This window comes from Larus michahellis, chromosome 2 (genome assembly GCF_964199755.1).
Source record: "Larus michahellis chromosome 2, bLarMic1.1, whole genome shotgun sequence".
Classification (NCBI taxonomy): Eukaryota; Metazoa; Chordata; class Aves; order Charadriiformes; family Laridae; genus Larus; species Larus michahellis.
The window spans coordinates 30,574,240-30,598,719 of record NC_133897.1 but is presented as its reverse complement, the minus strand read 5'-3'; the positions used below and the strand labels follow the sequence as shown (position 1 = coordinate 30,598,719).

The following is a 24,480-nucleotide window of genomic DNA, read 5'->3' as shown; positions in this document are numbered from 1 at the left end:
ACCGGGAATTACAGTTTTCCTTCAAACTAGTTCTGGAGCATGCAATATTTAGTATTAGGTTTTTCAAATGACGTTAATCAAAATGTATATGTATATACATATACGTTAACCAATACGCATAAGCAACAGATACATTTACATTCATGTCATAATCAAGCTATATACAAAAAGCATCACACAGCACTTCTGAAAATATCTATTTAGACAAAGTATTTAGAACAACAATTGTTATAACATGGTTGCTCTGCACCATGGCTGACTGTGTGCACACAAATAAAATTCAAGTATCATACATAAATTTTAAAAGCGATGACAAAGACTAGTTGTATGATATACAAAAATCTGTTAACTAATAGCATTTAAGACTATGCCAGAAGTTTGATAAAAGTGTGTTAAGAAGATGCTCTATTTGTGGAATTCTGTGCTAAATATTATATAAACCATCTTCAAGAGAACTAAAAAAAAATCAGTGAAACAATACCATGACGTACATTGTAACATGTTTACTTAAGCTTGTTTCTCAAATAATATAAAAAAGGGCCCTCAACAAAATTATTTCATTATGACAAAAACTTAGATTTTTTGCAATGTCATTACCACCTAAGTGTATTCTTGAATATTGCTTCCAGCAGGTACATCAACAACCCAGTGTAGATGAAGCATGAAGTGTGGTTTGTTTCAACTGAATCAAAAGATGCAAGAACTTTGTTAGATAGGAAAATTATATTTTATTTGTAATACATATTCTCCTTATATTACAACTTGGCAGTAAAATCTATATGAAGCAAACCTAAAGCAACACAAACCAGTAGGGTGAACTGATGCCTCACTCTACGCCACGCCATGTGTAGGGTGGATCAAGTTATTTCTCGATTTTACCAGTTTCCTAAAGTTTTGTTACTGCTGTTGTGGGGCACTTTCAGCCAGATCTGTTCCATAGTACAGTTTCCTCTGCAACACATCAACACACTCCGCATTTAGTCCAGGCAGAAATTAAACTGCTTTTAAAAGCGATTAGTAACAGACTTAAATGCATTTCAAGCAATTCACCTATACAAATTTCTGTCTTCGGGACATTAATTTGGGCCGAAAAATATGAAATAAGAGACAACCGTATGTCATTCTGCATGACTTTGGAACTACAGAGAATAGATTTGGCCTTTTGCCTTATTAATGGTCATAGTCATTCGGAAATGCCCTTGTACCTCCCCTATTCCTTTTAACTATTTTTTTTCCTCTCAAGAAGAAAACAACACAGAACGTGAATGTTATTGACGGACATACAAAAGGTAAAAATGACGGATACAAAGAAGTTAAAAAATTTGACTTCAAGAAAATTGCAAAATGCTTCAATCTCTGACTGTGATTAACTGTTTTCTGAAATCTCTCCTTTCCCACTTATTTTTGGAGAACAGAGGAAAATTAAATTATTCCAAATGAGGCCTGAACTATTTTATTTCTTTTTTAATTAATTGGTCAAGGTAGATGAAAGATGCTTGCTGTTCATAGTTTATTTTTTAAAAATAAATACTGTCTTGTTCAGTTAGAAGCTTTACTAATATTTTGATTGATCAGCAAAAAAATTCAGCAGAATCAGTCTTCATTGACTGGTTTCTTCTTTGGTATACTTCTCAGAGATTTTTGTGTATCACAGAGAGATGTATATGAACAAACACCTTAGCTACTTTGTCTAGCTTGTGTGCTCTGCCTCTCAACTTGTAAGCAATTTTGACAGAAGCTGTTTTAAAGAACAGTTATTCTCCTATGACACTGCACAGGCTGATGCTCAAATGTACCACCAGGAAAGGGAAAAAAACACCATCAAAACACCTTGAGGAAGGATTGGGGATGACCAAGGTCGTCTATCCATGTATCTTCATTATTTTCAAAATAACATATCAGTATCAAAGAGAAATTTCACAATCATAACAAATAAATACCCTCTGCCACCTATACCAATAAAACAACTGAAAATTTACTAAGATGCCATTTTCCAGTCACCCACTCCCCATCTCAGCTTCACCAACTCATCTGGACCATAGCAAACCTCTTCTTTCCACGTAGGCTTCCTATCCACAACTCCCTCTCCCTGGCTTTTTAAACAGTTTCGGTATTTCCCCCTCCCCAACTACCATCCACACAGTTTTCTTGTTCCAGCGTCTTTCTCTAACCAGCCCAACTTCTTTTTTTCAAGTCCTGGAGCTTGAAAAGCTTGCATTTTGCTGCCTCTCCACACGAGCTTGCCACTGTCTCTCAATTCTGTTTCTGCATATTTACCATCCAAACTCAGGTCCTTCTCCAGCCCACCAACCTCAGACCCACCACGATCTCTGTATTTGGCTGCGAGTACCAGTCTTCTTGCCCAGACAACCACAGCTCTAGGGTTCGGTCCGTCTGGAACACGAGGCCCTGTTTCATACAGTGCATCTGCGTGACTTTGGCTTAGCTTTACCGAGGAAACAAGACGTAATATAGTACAAAAGCCAAACTCTGCTACACAAAGTGAAAAATTTCATTGTCTGTTGATTTGAAATGGTATACAGTAGTGACTCAATAAAAACAAAAAAAAAAACAAACAAAGAAAACCCTGAACATGAAAAGCCCTGAGAATCTGAAGATGACGATTCAGCAAAATCCGCCTGGTCCAAGGAACAACAGAGGCTGAAACATCTTCACCTTAGCACTGACTGCCTGACCAGCAAAGATTCATCAGACATTTGCACTGGGTGTGAAACTCATACTAACGCTTAGCCTAGCAACATGCTAGTCCTCACCACAAGTGAACATGTAATTGTTGCGTATTCTTGAGTTATGTACATACTGTTTGCATCTCTGCAAGTGACTAAAGATGACTGAAACGACCCAGAAGAACTGCACACCTGCCCACATTCACTGCCCCATTTTATTCTTCTCATCTAGGGTAGCACTTGTCCACTCTGCATCTGAATCAAACAGACTTCAAATTACCGGTCACTGACACCATCATTGAGCTCTGTTCTCAATCCACGTTTCTTTTCTTTGCACATCCTGTAGCAACTTAGTGCTGCAACTGCAGGGATAAGCATGCTCAGCTGGCCCACAGCACCCTCAAAGCACAGACGACAAAATACGCAAAAGCTGTTGTACCACAACTCTTGAGGAAACTATCACTCTCACAATATTCTTAAAGGCTTCCAATTTTCAAGATTTCATCATATTGACACGGATATATTTCTTCTCTGTCCTTGGGAAACGGAGGTCTTTGCCAAAATTCAATTTACTGATCAAAGACTTCAACTCACTTTTTTTCTTAAAGGCCTACGTGTATATGTGTTGGGGAGTAGAGGGGCCTGAGCAAGACTTGTCCAAATCTCAGATTAAGAATTTTGTGTGAAAACATGCAACCTAATAAAGATACCAAAGAGATATGAAGAATTTTGAGTCCAAGTGATTAAAGTTTTACAAGTAATAAGAAAGCAATAAGAAACTGAAAATGGTGTCTAGTACTGCAATTATTACTCCTGCCCAGCATATCTAACTTTCATCCGTACCGATGCCAGCTAAAAACCTGCAGAGTAACCTTTGCTAAGCTTCTGTCATGGAAATTTTGTTTGATCATTTCCCCAAGTTTCCTTTCACTGCCTGTAAGTCAGCATTTCATAATACTATCATCGTATAGAATAAACATTATTTATGATTCCTGAGGAAATGGAGCGGTTACCTTTTGCTACTTCAGAAGCAAAAATAATAGTATGAATTTTAAACAAATGAACTGAAATTAACATTTTTAAAAGAAGAACCAAACTTTCATAAGAAAATGTTTCTGAAAAAAAAAAAAAGTAACCAAACATTAGCTTTTAGTTCATTCAGCAATGACTTCTCTAACGAATTAAAAAAAAAAATAAATTCCCTTGTTGACAATAACAGAGACACAGAAAGCCTCAAATATGATGACCAACAGAAGCTGAAACGCTGTTTTTCCCAAAGCTCTGGTGCCCAAGACAGAGGAGTTCTTTTGTCTGTTTGAACAATGAAAATGTTACATACATCTTACAAAATAGCAAAATGAAAAATAACACACTCAAAAACATTCCCATTCCTGGGGCTGGCAGAGAACATTAAACACACTCAAGTTACTGAAAAAGGCAACTGCAGCAATATTTGACCAGAAAGAGTTTTTCCTTTTCTTCAAGTAACTTGTTAAATATATGCATTAAGCTCATTGTCAACTGAAAAATTTTGCTTAAGGTGACAAGAGTAACGTTTTGAACCTTAGCACTTTAACTTATAAAACCACCAGCTTCACATAAAAATTTCTACATATATTTGTCAGAGAAAATGTACTTCAAAAATTTATCGTATGGATTAATCTATACTGAAAATACTGCTCAATGCTGCTCAATTTCAGAATTTTATCAATCTCCGTTACTAAAACAGTTAATTATCACCTCATACACATGGCTTAATATAAAATTTAAATGCAAAAATGATGGGAGCATGGGAATTTTTCTGAAGCATCTCATGGAACGGTGAAACAAGTGTTGAATGAAATATTAAGGTATTTTCATAATTGGAATGAGACAGTAGGATATTTAAGTAGAACTAGGTACATAGACTATTAGCTGAAGTTTCAAAATAAAAGTCTCAGGTATTTTAAAATTACAATCTTATGTGTTTTCTACAGTAAGCAGGACCAACTGAAAAGAGGAAAAATATTTAGGTACCAAGTATTATATACTGTAAACTTAACCCATGTTTCCTTTCCCACAAAATACAAAGCATATACTGTTATAAATACCCAGTAATCAAATGGGCCAGCACAGGCTAATGATGGTTGGTTGGGTTTTTTTTAAGGTGTCATTTTCTTTCAGAGAAGAATCTGGAGGAAATGACAGCAAACGGGAACATAGGACAAGCCTAACGCTGTTTGCTATCACTGACGTTGACCATTCCGAACACACACGCACACACACACACATACATCCTTATCAACAGCCTATACACAGATATAAGACTCTACCTACAAGGTGAAACAGAGGCCATGATATTTTTCGTATAGCAGAGAAATTAATGGCTAACTCACACAAAATGTTCAGATCAAGTCTTCAAGGAACTAGGATCTCCAACAGAAAAAAAAAAAAAAACCACAAACCCTTACAGTTAGTACCCTTCTGTCACTCCACAGAAACCAGCTCATGTATTCCCAACTTTTGTTTGGAATAAAAGGGGTCAATCTTAACTCTTAGCATCTGTAAAAACTGCACCCACCAGCCCACGCTGTGGGGTACCCCACCGCCCGCCAGAGGGGATGAAAAGGAGAACTTGGAGGCTGAGAATCCTCCTGCCCCTGTATTCTCTGTCCCTCAGGAAAGCGACATTATTCCTCCAGTGCAATGCCGCTAGACTTTCTCTCCTGGCTCTTTTAACTCCTAACTCCTTCTTTGTAGCTAAGAAAAAGCGTGGAGTTTCAACTATGACATTTTTTATTATTTTCTGTTAGCAAACAGCCCTTCACTGTTGAGGTTTGGGAGTTTTTGTGTCTCCGTCTCAGTTCCCTGTTAGGCTAGATAACACATGCCTACTAATGCAATTTGACAGGTGCCCACAGAAAGCCATCATTAGGTGGGATGACACTCTAATGCACTGAATTTGAAAATGCATTTGGAAGAGGCACTTTTCAAAGAGAGAACAGGAAGGGGTTGGAATTTTGGAAGCGGAACCCTCCACTAAGAGATATACGTTTCTATGGAAAACTGTTAGCATTAAGCACTGGTAGTTCTCCAGTACGTTGCTCAAAGAAGTAACCTTTTAAACTACAACTACAAACTATGACATGGTTTTCCCAAGACATGGATTTAATAAGCAAAACAACTGAAATACTTTCTCACCCTTAAGTAGTGTCCTGAATGACTCGCTATTCCCTATAGTGATCTACTGGAAGATGTTTCTTTTCTTAACAAACCAAATTTTGCCTGTTACACACAATAAAAGAATTTTATTTTTTTTATAAATGGTTTACTTTTATGGATAATTATGCTTCTTCCCCCACCACTCAGCACTGGTGAAACTGCATCTGGAGCACTGTGTCCAATTCTGGGCTCCCCAGCACAAAAAAGATAATGGAGTTACTGGAGTGAGTCCAGCAAAGGGAGCACAAAGCTGGTTAAGGGACTGGAGAATCTGTCGTACAAGGAGAGGCTGAGAGGGCTGGGATTATTTAGTCTAGAGAAGGCTCAGCGGAAATCTTCTCAGTGTGTATAAATACCTGATGGGGGGGAAAAAACAGAGCCAGAATTCTTAGTGGTGCCCAGTGAAAGGGCAAGAGGCAACAGGCAAAAACTGAAATAAAGGAATTCTTTTTCAACATAAGAATCTTTTTTTAATGTCAGGAGGGACAAACAATAGAAAAAGCTGCCCACTGAGGCTGTGAAGACTCCATCCTTGGAGATATTCAAAACCCAACCAGACGCTGCCCTGAGTGACACGCTCTATCTGACCTTGTTTTGAGTAAGGGGGCTGGGGACCAGACCAGCTCTAGAGACCTCTTACAATCTCAACTATTTGGTGATTCTGCTTTTAATAAAAGCAGAAATGGTTTAGACAAGCCTTTCAGAATTAAAGAAAATTAAAGTCCTGCAGTTTACTTATTGTTCTTTAATGTGAAGAACTAAGATTACCACTGGAGTTTTAAAAGCCTGCTGGTTTTCTTATCTCTTTTTCACAGGAAGTGTTATTAAAAGAACTGTCAGTAGGTACCAGCAGATGATAGGCTGTTTTTATGTAAATTTAAACAATTTTTACTAAGACTGGTTAACAAAATAACACTTTTTTTTTCCCTTTTCATCCGCTCTGCATTTTAAGATACTAAACTGCTGCTTTCCCACTTTTTACATACCAGTAGTTGCACAATCTCTCCAAAACGCAGAAAAGCTTCAATTAAATATTACTGGATTGATTCACATCACACAATTGGACTACTAAAACTGGCACTATTGATTTTACTCTTGCAAACCTAAAATCTTAACAGACATTACATTTGCTTTCAAAAAAGGACGTTTTCAGTATTTTTTCCTCAAGTGCTTTTCTTAACATCCCTCCACAGACTCATACGTTTGGCAGTAACAAATAGTCTTCATCAAGCCGGAAAAATCTAAAAGTTGCTCTCTTTTCCTGTGATTTATTACAAAATGGTCTTCAATACTGAAGCAAACAGCTTTATAAATAAGGTTATCCCTGCCACAATCTCTCACGCTGTTACTGAATCCTGTTTGTTGCTCTTTCTGAACACCTTCAAAAACCAACTATTCTTTTTCAGTGCTGATTTTTTGTCACATTTTGTACCGTCCGCAAATAAGTCCATCCTTCTCCTTCTCAATTTCTGCATCATCAAATGGTAATGCAAAATATACACTGTCAGGAAGTTACGTCCACATCAGTTTCTAGACTGGATTCCTTCTAGTCTCCATGTGACATTTCAGATCCTTGTTCACTACTTTGAGGTTTACAGAATTTGCAAGCTGATCTCTCCTCTATCCATTACTCACTCACATTCCTCTCTGCCTACTTACCCCTTCGTTTGTCTCATTTTCTTTTCTCAGTTTCCCAGAAGCTCCCTCTTGAGCAGCATTTCCGTATTTTCACCTTTTTCTCAAAATACCTTAAAAATATTATCAATTTAGAGATCCCAAATGTCTCAAAAACAGTTGATGTTCTCAAATTGCTCTGGACTTGCACAGATTCTTGCTGATTAAATCAGCTAAGTATTCGGTTGCACCTACTTAATGTCTACTTTGGTAAGCATTTCTAATAAAACACACTTCCAGAAAATTCTTCCACACACCTCGTCAGGCAGTCTGAGTTTCTATACACAAGTTAAAGGACAGCCAATACACAAATGCGTATAGACTCCATCACCTCAAAAACGGCCCTACGAAGGAAATGACAGTCAAATTCACAACTTCAATGGACTTCATGATTTCATAAAGACAGAGCTTAAAGACTAATTTTTTTTATTTATTTATCTTAATTGCCTTTCACCAGGCATTAACCGCAAGTCTGTGCTCGCACTTCGTTGTGCTAATCAGCGTGCTCTCTCTTAGATGCGAAAATGCAGGCAGCAGTCTCATCCATTCTCTTTTATGTTTTGTTTGGCTGGATTGCTGAGCAATGCAAATACTTAAATAAGCAGTCCATATCACAAGGTCCAAAGAAACTTCCATTTCGAGGCCTGGGAAGGCTTAATACAGGCATATTTATAGAATAGAAGATTTAACTTCTCTCCTCTGTTTCCTTAGGTAGCAACATCAGCACCAGGCATAATTTGTCTCTGACTTTTAGTAACAAGAACACTTTAGAAAAGTCTTCAATTTTATGAGATTTTTAAACCCAAGGATAAACCTTGGCTGCAGTTTACACTGAAGTGCGCACTTTTATTCGTACAGTATTTTCTTACCAAATTATAATCAAGTTTCTGCTATGCAATTTTGGTGCTGCTATTGCTAACTTTTATTGCTGTATTAAATTGTTAGCAAACAGCTAAAGGCTGCCAAAACAATTTCATTGCATCTATTTCATCTTTAATAGCCTTTTGTAAGAAACAGCTCGGAAATTACTGTTTACGTATTATGGTCAAATAAATGTCAACAAATTGTATCGTTCAGGTTACTGCCATCATGATTTTTAAAATTATTTTAGCTTTTATTAGAACATTATTTTTTAGAATTTACTAAGCTAGCTATCAGCCCACTGCTATCATTGAATTATACTTGTATTTACTTCTATCTACTCAAGCTAAAACTGGGTGATACTTCAACTTTTAAGTATCAGTATTGTATTCACCTTCGGCTATCACTACTATTTCAGCTTCCTCTCAAAAACACAAACAACTCATCAAGACTGTTTTAGCAGAGGTGGGATGCTGAAGCTCTCAAAATCCTGAAGGTGCTATCAGATACCACACAGCTTTCCTACGAAACATGCTACCCTTAAATCCCAAAGTCCCAATTGTACACATTAGCTTTCAGGCAAAATAGGGAGTGAGTTGTCTGTGTTTACTTGTAGCTACCAATATTTAAATTACATATGTGATTTTGGTTTTAAATTTCAATTGAACAAACTGAGGTTCTCTGCCCAGAACTTACAATTATTTTGAATTTGTCAAAGCCAGCAAGTCTTCTTGGCCAACCAGTAAATAATGTGACAACAAACATGTTCCAACATATATTTTCTCTCAAGTAAGTTACTGTACAACATAAACTCTATGTTTATTTCCAGTGATTCCAAACTAAAATATTTTATTCATATTTAGATGCCCCCTCAGGGAAACATAATGACTTACAATGACTGCAACCGTCACCCAACACATTAAAACTGGAAGGGAGAGGGATAAAATAAATGAGGTGCCAAGAAAACTTCATACATCCTTAAGAAAACAAAAGCAAAAGCTGTGTTTTTCAAAGATAAAATTGTATACTGTGCTAGAAACAAGCAAGGCTTTTCATCAGTTCTGAAACAGGAAATCGAAAGCTGCCAAAGGATGCATGAACCACACTTTAGACAAGTAATTTTTCTGTCCAACCATTCTTACATGTATTACTTTAGATGCAGACAAGCTCCTGTACAACATCAATGGGGAGCAGCTTTCTGTTTTCTCACTCCATAAAAATTTATCCTTTTCCAAGTGACAAGTGCTGACCTTTCAATGTACTATGTCTGCTCATGCTTTGCTCCCTTCTACAATCATTTCTAGTAATATACATCAAAAATGACAAGCAGAAATAAGTGTACTACGTGCGCTGTGCTGTATAGCTGATGTGTAAGGTCTGTGTGATTGCTAATTAGAAAGGACCCTTTACTGAATTATCATACTTGGTATGCAATTACTGCAAAGCAACAACGTAAACTAGCCTTACAGGACGAGGTGCTCAGTATTGATGCTGGTGATACATACATTTCCCTTCCCCCAAAACCAGTAAAATACAATGTCAGAAATAATGTACATCTTAGCATGGCTTTGTTTTTGCCTTTAAAAGAGAATAGAGATTTCTGTAATAGAATTCAAATGCTTGGCCACCCTTCCTCTACTTTCCTAACCTAACTTTTGTTTCTTTTTAATAAGAAAAGGGAAAGTCAGCAAAACAAAATGTCACCATTAAATCATTTCACAGCATTTTGTGTCAGAAATGTAATGGAAAATGTGCACATCATGGGAAAGGTTACTGTTCTTCCAGAACATCTTTTCACTTGGTTCAGGGCTCATCCCTCTACATAACTGTGCAGGCACTACTGATGGTTGTTCTCCCTGGGCTTAATTTGGCAGTTGAAGGATTGTGGCATTTTCAGGAAACCACAGTGCAGTGATTTTAGTGGTTATCCAGCTGAAAGTGATGCTATGATTTAGAATAATTACTCTGTTTATGTGCAATGGTAAAAGTCAGTTACTATACCACATTCCAATGTCAGCTTATACTTTACTGCATATTTCCCTAATACAGCATCACATCAGATCTCAACGTCAGAATTTGAGGGATTTATTGTTCCTGTTCCTCAACAGTAAGTACACATGCAATACAATAGCATTACAATACTTAGTTTAATTGACAATTCGGCAGGCCGGAAGGGGGTGGAAATGAGTGGAAGAAAAAATAATCAGTTCAGCCAGTTAATCAAAGAACTGCAAATTAATTTATGCTTGACCTTTGCATTGTTACAACCAGTTATATGAAAAAGGGAACAGACACATATTAGTCTCTGACAAAAGCTTTTAGATAATTCCTGAAGAAAATACAAGCATTTTTTCTTGTGTATCTTTTCCACAGCCTTTCTTGTAAAACCGAAGTAAAGTTACTGGGCCTTCCTCACGATGAAGTCAGAGACAGACTTAAAAATTTAGCTGTAACCTTATTCAAGACAACATGGCAAAATTCTTAAATTGCATTTTTCTTGTGAAAATGAGAAACATATAATTCTATTTTACATATGAATATGAAAAACATACAATTCTATTTTGCAAATTCCTATGATTTGCCTACAGAAAAGAAATTACTTCAGTCTAGATTATTCAATCTGTAATTTCAATGGCCACACCAATAGGGAACGAAAGTAAGACAACTGACAGTAGACAAAATGAAAAATCTAGTGGAAATCAAAATATGATGTGGGTGGGGGTCGATCTCTTCTCCCAAGTAACAAGCAATAGGACAAGAAGAAATGGCCTCAAGTTGTGTCAGGGGAGGTTTCGATTGGATATTAGGAAAAACTTCTTCCCTGAAAGGGTTATCAAGCATTGGAATAGGCTGACCAGGGACATGGTGGAATCGCCATCCCTGGAGGTATTTGAAGACGTGTAGATGTGGTGCTTAGGGATGTGGTTTAGTGGTGGCTTTGGCAGTGTTAGGTTGATGGTTGGACTCGATGATCTTAAAGGTCCCTTCCAAGCTAGACGATCCTATGATCCTATTTAGATGTTACTATATGCAAATTATTTCAGCTACATCAAAACAAAGTTCAATAATAAAACCAAATTTATCCTTTAACATATGCTGCAAAAAAAGCCATCTTTATACCAACCATATCATAACCCTGAAGAGGCATTATGACAAGAGCTTTTTTTTTTCATTTATTATTGTTTATGTTTTTAGAAGTATGTTTTCCAGTAAGTAGCTCTGAAATATCTTAGGCTATAGGACTATTAATCTAAAAAGAACAGTAATATCCCATATCCTCGTAGGTTATCTACAGCCTCTCAGGTAATAATACCATATGGAAAATTCTTAATTTAGATCCAGATGAGCAACCAATTGCATGCAACTTTGCTCTATTGATTTATTAATCAGAACTTGTGCTATATGCCATTTTAATCATGTGCAGAATCACCGTGGTCAACGCTGCGAAGAGTGACTCAAAATCCTTAAGCTCCCTGTATCTCAAACTGCTTTTCATGTCTGGGTTTCTTTGGTAGCGTAAAACATACTCTCACATTACTCCAAGATAAAATTTGTTTCAAATAGTGTAAATGAAGTTTTACACGCAAACCTCAGGCCTCCTACTATCAAAACCCCACATAGCTTAACTAAAAACAGATCATAGACTTGTAACAGTATTGGGCAGTGGTAACACAGTCAGAAAAAAATATGTGTGTAACAGTAATAATCACTATTTTGCATATTAAGATTTCTTACTCAAATAGTCTATAATTTACATTACAGTTCTGTCGACAGAGATTTACTTGAAAAAAAACTGACTGGTGCTCACTTGACACTAATTGTGACAAGTCAAAACTGATGCTGCAACACAGCATTTAAATGGTTATTGTCTCCTGCTGTGGTCTTCCACCGCATGATTTTAATACATAAACATTAATGTTCTCAGGTTACAAATTTCATAAGTATAAATTTCAGTTTCATGGCGTCTGTCACAATGGCTCAGCTTAACGATGCAAAACAACTGAACTGATAAAGAATTTGACATTTGTTTCCTGAGCACCCTATACTATGAAATACTTTGATTTGTTAACCTTGCTGCACTGAAAGTGACTGAAGCCGTTTGGCCAGAGTGATGGAGTATCTGACACATTCAAATGCCAACTGAATTGAATTATATGCTGCAAGTGTGATGCTGTAAGAAAAAATTCTTAAGAATGCCCACCAAAATAAGAAGGTACTGACCCCATCAAGATAGATATTTTTGCAGCCGTAACCTATTACTGGTAACCAGACTGGGAGAGAACTTGATATATCATCAGCCTCCCCTCTGCCATCACAGGTAACATGATTACACATTACCTGTATCTTGCTTCGTTAAAGTAATTTTAACCTTCTGAAGAGGCACCTCACTCAATGACCACTTTATCTAAAGAACTCACTCATTACTTACAGCAAAGATAATTAGGACATCCTCAGCATTGCATTTTTCCATTTTATAAATTCTTTCGAATCCTAGGAGGTATAGAAGATAAAAAGGTGCAACGGTCTCTGATGCATGTATTTCCTAAGGCAACCAGAAAAATAATATATAAATCCCAAAATACATAGCTGTTTTGGGAACAGATGACAACTGCCAAATATAGTTTCAAGCCATAATGTTCAAATCCATGATTGCAGCACAGACTTGATCAAGCAGTTGTAACTGAAGGAGAGAGAAGGATAACTATATTTTTAAAAACTCACTGATCAAAAAAAGGTAAAATACTACTTGTTAGTAGAAAACAAAGTAACCCTGTAGAAAAACTGCATGAAACTAATTTACAAGTGGTTATCTTGTTACATACTTCTAAAGTTAATGACACTGGTACACAAGCTTTTTGGATCATCAGGCTTTAAATATCAATACTAAGAACTTCTGACAATTAAACACCTGAACCAAACTGTACTTCATAAACTTCTATTCACAAAGGTTCTACAGATTAAAGCTCGGTGTACAAGAGCTTGGGAATCATTGCTCTACAACTGTTAAAAGATCTAATGTTAAACTTCATGGAGGTTTGACTGACAGATCACCAAACAATCCAGGAAATAACCAAAAGAAAAACATTTGGGGGGTGCACACACATATTTCTACCCCTCCTCCCCCCGATCATCAGGTAAGAGGAATACTAATAAACCTTGCCAAATATCAAAATAATACTCCAACAGGGTTTTAGACCTTTCATAACACTGAAAATAGACAAACATGTGTTTTTTCCTCTGTTCTAGACACTTAAAAAAATTACACTTCTTCACCATGTTTTAACAGAAAATGCCATTAAATACCAAAAACTGGGAAATTCACAGAAATCCTACCTTCTTCCTGAGGGAAAAATAAATAAATCACCCTTTGCTGTATGAACACTTGATCAGAAAGCACAGGTAGGCAGAATAACCTTTCATCCAGCTTTGCTCTCTTCAAAATGAAGGCTCAATGCTAAGCTTTACAGAAAAATAACTTTAGATGGCCTTGTATATGTTTCCCAACATGGCTGTCCCAGTTCTGGTAATGCAGAATTGAATGGAAAGTCTTCTAATCATGGCAATATCTCCAAATTTTCAGTTTTGCGTCACTCCTACAGAGACTACCTCTAAGTTTAGTTCCTTCAAGAACCAAGCCAGAGATGGAACACAAAATCAGTATCCAAAGACATGAACTATTCTTTAAGTGGCTTAAATTTCCTTAAGAGTTAACCAGTAAAACAATCAGAGGAAAAAATAATCTGGGCTTCAATTCAGATTCTGCTGTCTCATTTCAGGAAAATAACAGACAAATGTACTAAAGAAATCCTTTAGGTACCAAGGAAATTGACACTGAAAAATTCAAAAGTCTGCCATGGACTTTTTGCAATACAATTTCAAATCTTCCAGGCATGTTTAGCTTTAGGCAGCCAGGTAGCCCAAATGTAAACCTGCCTAGCCCTCTGCTTCTAGAAAAGTCCTGAATGACAGCAGTATGACTCTTGCTACCAAACCTATGTCTGACTTTTAGGTACGTCGCAAGAGAGCTCCACAGTGCCTACAGGGTCTTTTTGATGCCTGCCCTAGCACACGAATTTACTGAAAATGAAAAAATCTGTGGGATTTTACAGTAAAATGCAATGCAGCTTAGGTAATTCAGTTTGAATAAAGTCCTCCATGAACAAAAATGTGCACGTGTCATTATATGTATTATCCTGCTATCTAGCATAAAAAGAAATACTTTTTAAAAGGGATTAAAATGAGGTAAATGACAGAAAAAATGATCTAACGGGTAACTTAAGCAATAAGAAAAGTTAACATGCAGAATTAATCCCTCCAAATCATATAGCAGAAATAAACTACACAACCAAATGTTAAGTTTTCTTTCATTCAAGTAGTTCATTCCAATAAAATAATGCATTTGTAATCCTCTGTAAAACATAAGATTGTTGCAAATCGTGGTTGAATTAACTAACATTTTCCTTGTGATTAATCTCTACATTAGCAGCCTTAAACTTCTAAAACTACTGTAAATCATAGGCTTTCAATTACTATGATGGATTGTAATTTTGTTGCAGTGCATTTAAAGTAATCAGTAATTTATGTGCTTGTTCTGGAATAAACTTCAGCTCGTGCAGAGCTTCAAAACTACCAGCTAAAAGATAAGGAAGAAATCCTTAACTTGAAAGCTGGAAAGCCCTTCTGCATGGAAACGTAAGAAACCAAAGAAAAAAAAACCATACAAGACAAATGCAATTAAGGAAATATGACAAGTAAATTTCAGAGAGAAAATTTCCAGAGCATTCTGAAGAGCCTGTCTAGAACATCCTTTCTGTCAAAAACAGAATTGAAGTAGATCACTTTGTCCAGCTAAAGACTCAGTCCTTTATACAGTATGAATTGTTATCCTAAATTTGATACATACATTTATAGCAGCAGAATTACAGATGTTACAGACATTTTAAAGATTTTCAGTTATAGTATGATTTGATGACTCAAAGTTACGACAAACCTTATAGTCAATTGTACTTCAGAGTTTTTTTCTTTAGTAAATACAGCACTGCCTATGTTTTCTTCTTTCTCCCTTCCTGCTCCTCACCTTCCCCTTTCAGATCTGCCTTAACACAGTGACTGCACACGCAGAACATTACACTTGCTTGAAATGTGAGACTTAGAATATTGGGAAAAATAAATACTTTCACAATTGCTTATTTCCTAGTAAACATCTGCATTAAAAATAAAAACTACATGCATGCTTAATAATTTCCTTTGCAGCTTTACACTTTTTGAATAGTTTATAACCAGCATTCAAAACTATGTTTTCAAAAAATTCTATTCTATATTCTTGCAAATACATGACCTTAGTCTATTTTATCCTCTCTGTAATGCTGAAGTAATAATTTTGTCTCAGTTGCTGCAAATCAAACAAAATGGAAAATTCTAACTTAACTGACAATAAAGCATAAAAATTCAATACAAAAACCTATAAAAGAATGTATTACTATATGCTTGCTCTAAATTGTGGGATGAAGAAATCTAATGTTTTTTTAGGGATTTCTTTAACCAGGTCAAATATGATTTTGCCCCATACATAAACGATATTCTAATTTTACTCTGCTTTTCTCAAATCTAGTACTGAGATATCAATTTTATCTAATGCACTATATTCCTAAATATTACCCAACCACATCTTAAAGCCAACAACTGAAGCTAGAATATTATTTTGTTGAATAGCAACAGTTGAGAGATGGATTATTTTCTGAGCAGAGGCCACTTTTTTAGAAGTGAAGTCATTCAGAAGTCTTCCCTTGGAAGCTTTTAAACTAGACTAGCTAGAGGATTCTTCTTTAAAGAATATATTAAATACGCAATTCATCTTAATTTTTTCTTTTACCAAAACAGAACAGATGGTAATACTGTGCAAGAAGCACTTTGTGTGTACAGTGGTATGATCACTTACTTACTCTGGAGTATGGTGCAAGATGGAGGACAAGCTTTATCTATCACGTATTGAGCAACATGAAATATACTTCCATATCCATGTTTCTACTAAATATGGTTAAGTTCTATAGGGAGATATTACAGAGCTATTTTTAAAGATTTGCATTAGTGAGTTATGGCCTCAAAAAAAAAAGGAGATAGTTATGAATTTATGAATCAAACAATTCCTTTGCATGATCTATCACTCTAAGTGATTCATGCAAGACTATAATAAAACACTCGGGAAACATATTAAATGTGTGAACTATATGCAACTTTAAAAGATTCACAAAGTGAAACAAATGAAAAGCATTACTACATAAATGTTTTCTAAACCAAACAGTTGAGGTCACCTTAAAAATAAGTATATCCTTTAAAATTATTTTTTAAGTTTGTAGAAAGACAATTTCACATCAAGCTTTAGAAACTCACATATTTCAAAATATGTCTTAAATTTCAAGCAAATATTTTCAATATTTGGTTACTCCTTAAGATTGAACAGTATATTGTTATAGGTACCTCTGGTTTCGCGATACTTTAGTTTCAAGCGCACATTGTAACTCCTTTCACTGAACTCTTACCTCTTTGAAAAAGCGCTGTGTCTCCACGCTTTACATCAAACCTATCTGTGTCAAATATAAAATATTAAAAACCTGCCATATTTTACTACTATTCCTCTCAAAACTCAATTACTGTTCATTTGAGTAAAAAGATATTCAGAATTCACACTTTTCTCTAAATACAGATAGGGCTTCCTTACTGTCATTTATAATGTTACAGATCAGACTTTGCCTCGTTTGAGTAAATGTTTCCAATTAACTTTCCACTGTTGGACTTATCTTGTAAATCTTGACTGTGCCACTCACTAATCTTGTAAAAGGTCGAAATGGCAGAAGTATTTACTTCAGTAAAACTTACACAGATGTATATAAAAGAATACATAAAATAAAATTAATTGTAAATTCTAAAAAAAAAAAAAAAATCAATAAAAATAAGTATATCACAGAAGGATCACAAAACTGATCCTTTTTTGTGGACAAAACCTAAACTTTTGGTTCTAGTGCATGCTACTACACTGAAACAGTCTATCTATAGAAATAGAATCTGACATCAGTGATTAAAAAAGCACTGTCTTGGCCTGTCTATAGTATACACATATGGCAACTATCAGCACATATAAAAGTAGGGAACAAGTCAATATGTTTTAGACAAAAGCTAATAATTAAAGATATTCTCACTTTAATCACTTCTTTTGGTACAAAACTATCGTCACTAAGGCAAATCAGCCAATTAATGAACCATTATAATTTATCAGAATGAAACGTGCTTTTTTAGGAAGAATTTTAAATCCTTTCACAGGCAATTATTTAAAGAGTTTAAACCATATGAACAACAGATTAAGTAAAGATATTGCACATATAACAAATAATCCCTCAGCAATCCAATGCTGCAGACAAGCACCTAAAATGGAGATTAAAAAACCTGAATCTCCATCAGTCAAATGGTAACAACTGGTTAAATAATTTAATATTTTTTTATTCCAGATTCAATACTAAATACTGTGCTCCAGTCTTTGAAGTAAGAAATAATTGGTTATCTTCCTCTAATCCTTACCCAGTTTGCCAACCCAAAGTCAGAGCACCACAAAAATTTTAGAAAAATCTACAATTATTAAAAGCAGATTGTTCAAGAGTCGCATAACCAATCCTGTTTGCAGTAACACGCAGCAGGAAAAGTTAGATGGCCCACTAAGATTATTCCTTAAATCTGCAGTTTCAGCAGTTGCATATTTCCATTTAACTTAGCGATCACCTTTCACATTCAGAAAAAAACTTCGCTATAACCTCCCTCCCCACAAACCTCCCTTTTCTTAGTTGCAGACTGGGTAGGAAAGGGTGAGAATAAAATCCAGTAATTACAAAACATTTGTTGAGTGAAAAGCACGGATGATGACAAACATCACTAGTTTTCTGGGAAAGTTTTGGCTTTAATAACAGACAGTGCCAAGTGAAATGGATACTGAAAAAATACTTTTGTTTTCCTTCCTAAACTTCTCTTGCTTACAAGGAACCTTCCCAACGTGCATTTAAAATAACACTCTATTTCTACTACCAGAAAGGAGTCCTGCATAATGGTACAGGCAGGAGAAAAAAATCAGGGCAGGTAGGTCGCTTCTCTTACTTTGTGACAACATAAGAGACAAAAGGATTCTGAAAACTTTCTCTGCCTTAGCAACGCTCTGTGGCTCGCTCCCCCCCACGGCTTTGGCTGCATAGCACGAAGGCTATCAGGTAGCTATGATCTTATTACAGTCCCTGAATTTACTCTCATCCAAAAAATACAGCTTTAAGAACCAAAAAAAAAACCACTAAAAGAACGAAGTCTACTGAATACTTTACCATAATTTGATAATTTGGTAATTATCAAAAATAAGCCTCCACAGCACTTTAGAAGCAGCGGTCGCCTAACCTGGATAAAATTGCAGCTATTTATAGGAATTACCTGAAGAACAGCAAGTTTTAAATATGTAATCTCTTTTAAAAACCAACAGGAAAATATTTTTCCGAGTATTATGAAAACAGCATTAGAACATAAGAGTCTCTCTTTGTCCTCCCATGCAGGATTACTATTCTGTTTCCAATTCTAATTATGAGGACAGTTCATGAGAGAATTTGTTGGGTTTTGGCATGTAGTATGCTTATTTTTGGCCCATCTAAATTACGACTAAAATTTTTTCATGTAGTAAACAAGACGTACCACTAATTTTCTACCATATTTTTAACTGCAACTTAAATATACAGTTCTTCACCACATTTCTTCATCTTGTACTTTATGTCTTCAAATGTGGTATTTAACACTTCTGACAAAAGCCTGGAGAACTAATTAACTGCCTTTTTTGCAGTAAAGCACAGTACACGGATTCCTTCCCACAACAAAATGGTCTTCCTGCATCTTTTATTTCTTGCAAACAACAGGGCTGAAGGAAGCCCTTCATCTTATCGTGGGCAGTTAACTGTCGCCATCAGTTCTCATCAGTATAACTGTATCAGCAATCACTAGGCAGGATCTAGGAGGACCTAGCAGTAGGAGCTTGCCTATGTATGAGCGAGTCACAGACAACTCTGCCTCCAATCTGGAAATAAAAACACAAACTGGCACACGACCCTTGAAATTGTATCAACTTCTACCGTAAATCATATGCTGTAACTGATACTAAAATCAGCTATTCTGAGTACAAGACATCTGCACCTGGGACACATCCTGATTCTAAAGCTGTGTGTTGCTTGCATATATCGTTGATTCTGGCTTTTCTCCTAACCGATTCCTTGAAATTAATTAAAAGACGTGTTTTGCAATAATCCTTCCAGTTAAAAACGACGATTGTATCTGAGCTAAAGTGGAGATCTTGTCCAGAAAAATCTAGTGGAATCATACAGAACTTAAATACAACACCATTTTTCATCTGAACTTATTATGCAATCATTTTAATGAAAGCTCAGTAGATTCAATTAAAATCCACTTTCTGGTTGCTAAGCTCCATTATTACTCTTTCAAGAATTATAAGCAGTTTCTACAGCATCGCAAAGAGGCCACAATGCCAGCTATAAAGTCAAAATCAGCAGTAGTTGTGGTCAACAGCAGCTATTCAATGGCACCTATTCTACACTTTAATTAGATTTCTGCACCTACTAAAACACCATTCAACAGATACTTTTTTTCACTTGTTTCAGTAAGAAATATTATCGAACTCCTTCATGATCTGCATTAATGGAGGTAGCATTAATACATTTTTAAAAACATAAATTCCTCATAATCCACGTTTCTGCTCATAAAATTGTTAATGATGCTAATTTAATTACTTTTAGGATGCTCCTGTAGCTTTAATATCATTAAATTGCTGGTTTGTTTATCTTTCTGACCTGCTCTAAAACACTGACAATTCAGCCTGACAAGAGAAAATTAATTCTCTTGTGTTAGAAAAACAGATTATCCTGGTTATTTACATCTTAATCCACAGTGTAAACGTGTTTGGCAGGTCAGTAAGTGAATCAAGTCAGTATTTCTGATGTAATGTTTCCCCTAAATAAATTTTTGTTTGGGTTGTGTTTTTTTTAAAGCACATTTGCTTTGTTATAATCACGATGGTGGAGTGGTGAAAATGGAACTTTAATTCCTCATAAGGTCAGAGCATCAAACCTACCTGACTAGATTTTCATTGTCTCCAGTCCCTTTGCAGGTGGCACATTCTGTCCTTAAATCCTCCGACTTGGGCTTCTTTTGTAGAACAGACTGTCGTTGCCTTCTTTCTCTGGGAATCCGTTCCTGTCATAGCAGAAGGCAAAAGAAAGGAACGGGGCGGGGAAAAGGAGGGAAGGAAAGCAAATATTTGCAATTATAGCACTGAAAGTAACACTACAGCCCAAAGTTTAATTTTTTTTTGTGAAACTGTTAGAAAAAAAACAAACAAGCAAACAAAACACTATATTCCAACCTCAGGTTTTTCTTCTTCGGGCACAAAGCTTCGTTTTCGTCCTCTAGTTCTCTAGAAGAAAATATATTTGAAATTCAATATTAGGCAACTGAATGTTTTTGCTATTTATCTATTATTCATAACAACAACAAAATAATTTAAAGCATTAACTACAGAACCAGTGCAAGACAACTACAATAACAGACGTTAGAACAACAGCTTCAGATTCCGGATATAAAGCTACAAAAGTAGGCAAAAAGTAAATATAAATGTGTTTGTTGACCTGAGCTTGTGGAGACTTATTCTAAATAAAATGGCTGCTAGAATTACAAATCTCTTATAGACTTTGCGCAAACTTCCCAATGCTAAAATGCATAATTTGAAAATTGATACGAACAGTACACGTCAGTAAATTTCTTGAGCCCCTGGAAGTGCTCTATTTGTAAGCCAAGTGATTGAATTAAAAAAAAATCAAAATTAAAAAACTTAATCAAAACAGAAAATAATTCTTATAGCTTTTGAGGAATAAGCAAGAACTAAAGCTTTCAAACTGAAGTTTAATATAATGGGTATATATTAGATGCTCATGAAGCTATAGCATATACCAGCATATGACTGGTACATAATAGACGGAATGGGCAATACAAAAAGTGGAAATTATTTCAGTATTGCAGTTGGCCAAACTATCTAAATACTAGCAATGTCAAGGAAAATAGGTTTCCATGAACTGTAACAACAAACACCAAAGCTTTACAAGCAGCTCTGAGCAACTACACGCAACTCGCACCAGTCACTATGTTTTTATCTCTGAAACAGCAGCATTATAACCTGCTTGCATTAAATAACTGCCATAAGATGACAATATCACACTCTCTCCTCCTTGCTTAACAAGGAAAGAAAATTAGAAGGGATGCAGAAGGAAATGAAAAACATCGGAGACTATTCCACTAACCCACAATGTCTGATACTTTGACACTAATAAAATCAATCAATCAATAAACTTTGAAATGCTTCTTTTTCTGGGAGGAAATCATCATTTTAGGAAGCCATTTGTCATATGATGAAAAAACTGCCTACTTTGTGATTTCTTAAAACTTCTTTTAGTGTTTGTCTCAGAAAAAGTAAAAACCAGGTGATCAAAAAAATCTTAAGCCAGTTGAGAATCACAAGCAGCCAAATCTAACTCCGAAGAAGCTAGTAATACCATGCTTCTCCTGTCTGGGCTCCTCTTTGGAGGAGATTTATACTAGTTTCAAATTAAACTATTTTAAACTGGTTTACACATTTAAATATAATTACACTGCAAACAAACCTACCACTTCAACACATCTATCCCTTTCTACCTATGCAGATTTTGATCCACACATGTTAATAACACACTTTTTGGGGAGGTTTTTTTGTTTTTAGGCAAGAGTTAACTCTATAGTAGAAAGGAATGTAGCAGAATGGAAAACACTAGTATATTTTGTGCTTCTTTAGAACACTTCAATTACTATTGAGATTCTCTTTCACATTTCTATTTATAAAAAAATTGTAGAACCTTATCTATGTAATACATATCAATATTTACTATACATGTAACCATACAGTCATAATTGAGGTGCTCCACCTTCCACAAGCCGCACAGTAGATAACTAAATGTCCAAGTCTGGAAGGACTGATTTATTACAGGGAAGTGACTTTACCAATGTAGTGTTAGAGGCATTCATGTAACATGGACTACATGTCAACTACATGCTACACAACCCAAGGTCACTGTAAATTAAAACTAGACACAAAAAAATGTTCGATTGGACATCAGCATATTAACTGCCCGTTTTAGGACTTTCAACCTCTGGCATTAGTCCTAAGAACACTCTCAAACTTTGACAATTTTAAGCCAGGTAGGCCCTGCTGAATGCAACTGTATAAAGATTAAAAAGAAGTAGGCATAAAGGTGTATGCCAATATATGGAGTGTTACGGTCCTCATTCTCCATGTTTAAGCAGCCAGAGACAATAACACATGCTTTGTACAGTCAGAGTAATGCCATCTTGAAAACTGATACATAATTTGTAAATATAGGTAAAATTAAATTATTTTTCACTCTAAGTGGAAAGGATTACAAGTTAACATTTTAAGAATACTAAAAGTTTAATATTTTAAGAAGTTATGGATCCTAACTAAACTTGAGCAAAATGGAGACATAAGACATAAATAATTTAGTCACCTTTGTCAAGAAAATGTTGGTTTTCATCTGTCTGCTATATAATGTGTGATGTATATTGCAAGGAATGTCACATTAAATTATACTTGCATTATGCTTCCATTAGATTTCTAAACCTTCAAACACACTTGAATCTGTTTGACAATCACTAGAAAACAAACATTAAAATCAACACCTTTGACATACACATTTGTAGGATATTTTATATGCTTTTAAAGTAACAGAATTTTACATTAATGTTTTCACAAACTGATTTCCACACTTAAACATATCTGCAATGCTAACTTCTGCTCAGAATACTATTGCAGCATTCACAATGGAAAACAACATCAAATTCACAACTGAAAATTGAATATTCTGTGATTTTCAACAATAGTCTTCTATTAGGCATTTGTAATTTTACATGTTTTCACTAAAATTACTTTACAGGTTCACAGAAAAGAATCAGATAAACCTGGATTACTTTATCCAGTATTTTTCATTGCTGTTTGCCTCAAAGTACTGTATTTGCATTTTAAAATGCATTGAATAATTTCTGTCATTAGGGGGCTCAGAATCAGAACATCAGAGATTATAAACATCAAATATTAGAGATGTATGTATTTGCCATAAACAATTTAAAATTTAAGATTTCTTATAAAAGAAAAGCTTAAAGGAACGGTGTTATTATATATGCACAATAGTAAATACTACAACTGAGATAAACTTGTTCATATTCAGAACTTATTTGGAAACAGACATGTTAATGCAGTGTAAGATGCATATAAAGGCAGTGATTTTTTGACCAAAACACTTGGAAATTCAATACTATAGAGATACCATCAGTTTAGGACTTCTCTATATCATAAAACAGAGGAAGCCAGTTTTGTGAAATCCATCCCTACCTTTCCAAAGTGCTCAAACAGTAAGGAAAGCAAAAACTCATGTTATCAGCACCCATGAAAAATCCCCATTAACACCAGTGCTGTCCCAGCAGGTTTTTTGTTTCTCTGTAAAAGGCAGACATGCTCTAAAATATCTAGCATTTGTAATGGACAACTCAGTCCAAAACACAGATAGATCTGGATTAGACAGATGCAACCAATACATGGCAACTGCCACAATATGATACTTTAGGACAGGAATAAAAAAAAAAACAACTATTGAACAATGGAATGTGGTTCAAAATATGTAACTATATAATTTTCTATATGTGGAAGTAAAAGGTTTCTGTAAAAAATTATTTAAAATGTTGACATTTAATGACAGCTGACTGGCAAGTCTCTGGTTGTGTCTCATCCAAAATTCTAGACTTGCATAACCCTAGAATGCATTCAATGTGCACTCAAGTAAGATATAAGTGTGCTGTGCGCTCAGACGCTTCCTTGCTATTAACAGGAAGATTCCAGCCACTGAGCTTTGAAACCCACAGCATCAATGGA

At 35.4% G+C, this 24,480-nt stretch overlaps 1 protein-coding gene across 6 annotated transcripts in view; it reads right to left on the bottom strand.

The window, feature by feature from the left end:
• The window catches only part of PHF14 (PHD finger protein 14), a 168,300-nt gene that overhangs the window by 77,817 nt on the left and 66,003 nt on the right, over positions 1 to 24,480 (bottom strand). For all 6 annotated transcript variants that reach the window (XM_074574759.1, XM_074574761.1, XM_074574760.1 and 3 more), the window contains exons 15-16: positions 20,875 to 20,925; positions 20,584 to 20,705 (exon numbers count right to left, since the gene is read on the bottom strand). In XM_074574759.1, coding sequence (XP_074430860.1) covers positions 20,584 to 20,705; positions 20,875 to 20,925 — 173 coding nt within the window. The remainder of the gene's footprint in view (positions 1 to 20,583; positions 20,706 to 20,874; positions 20,926 to 24,480) is intronic.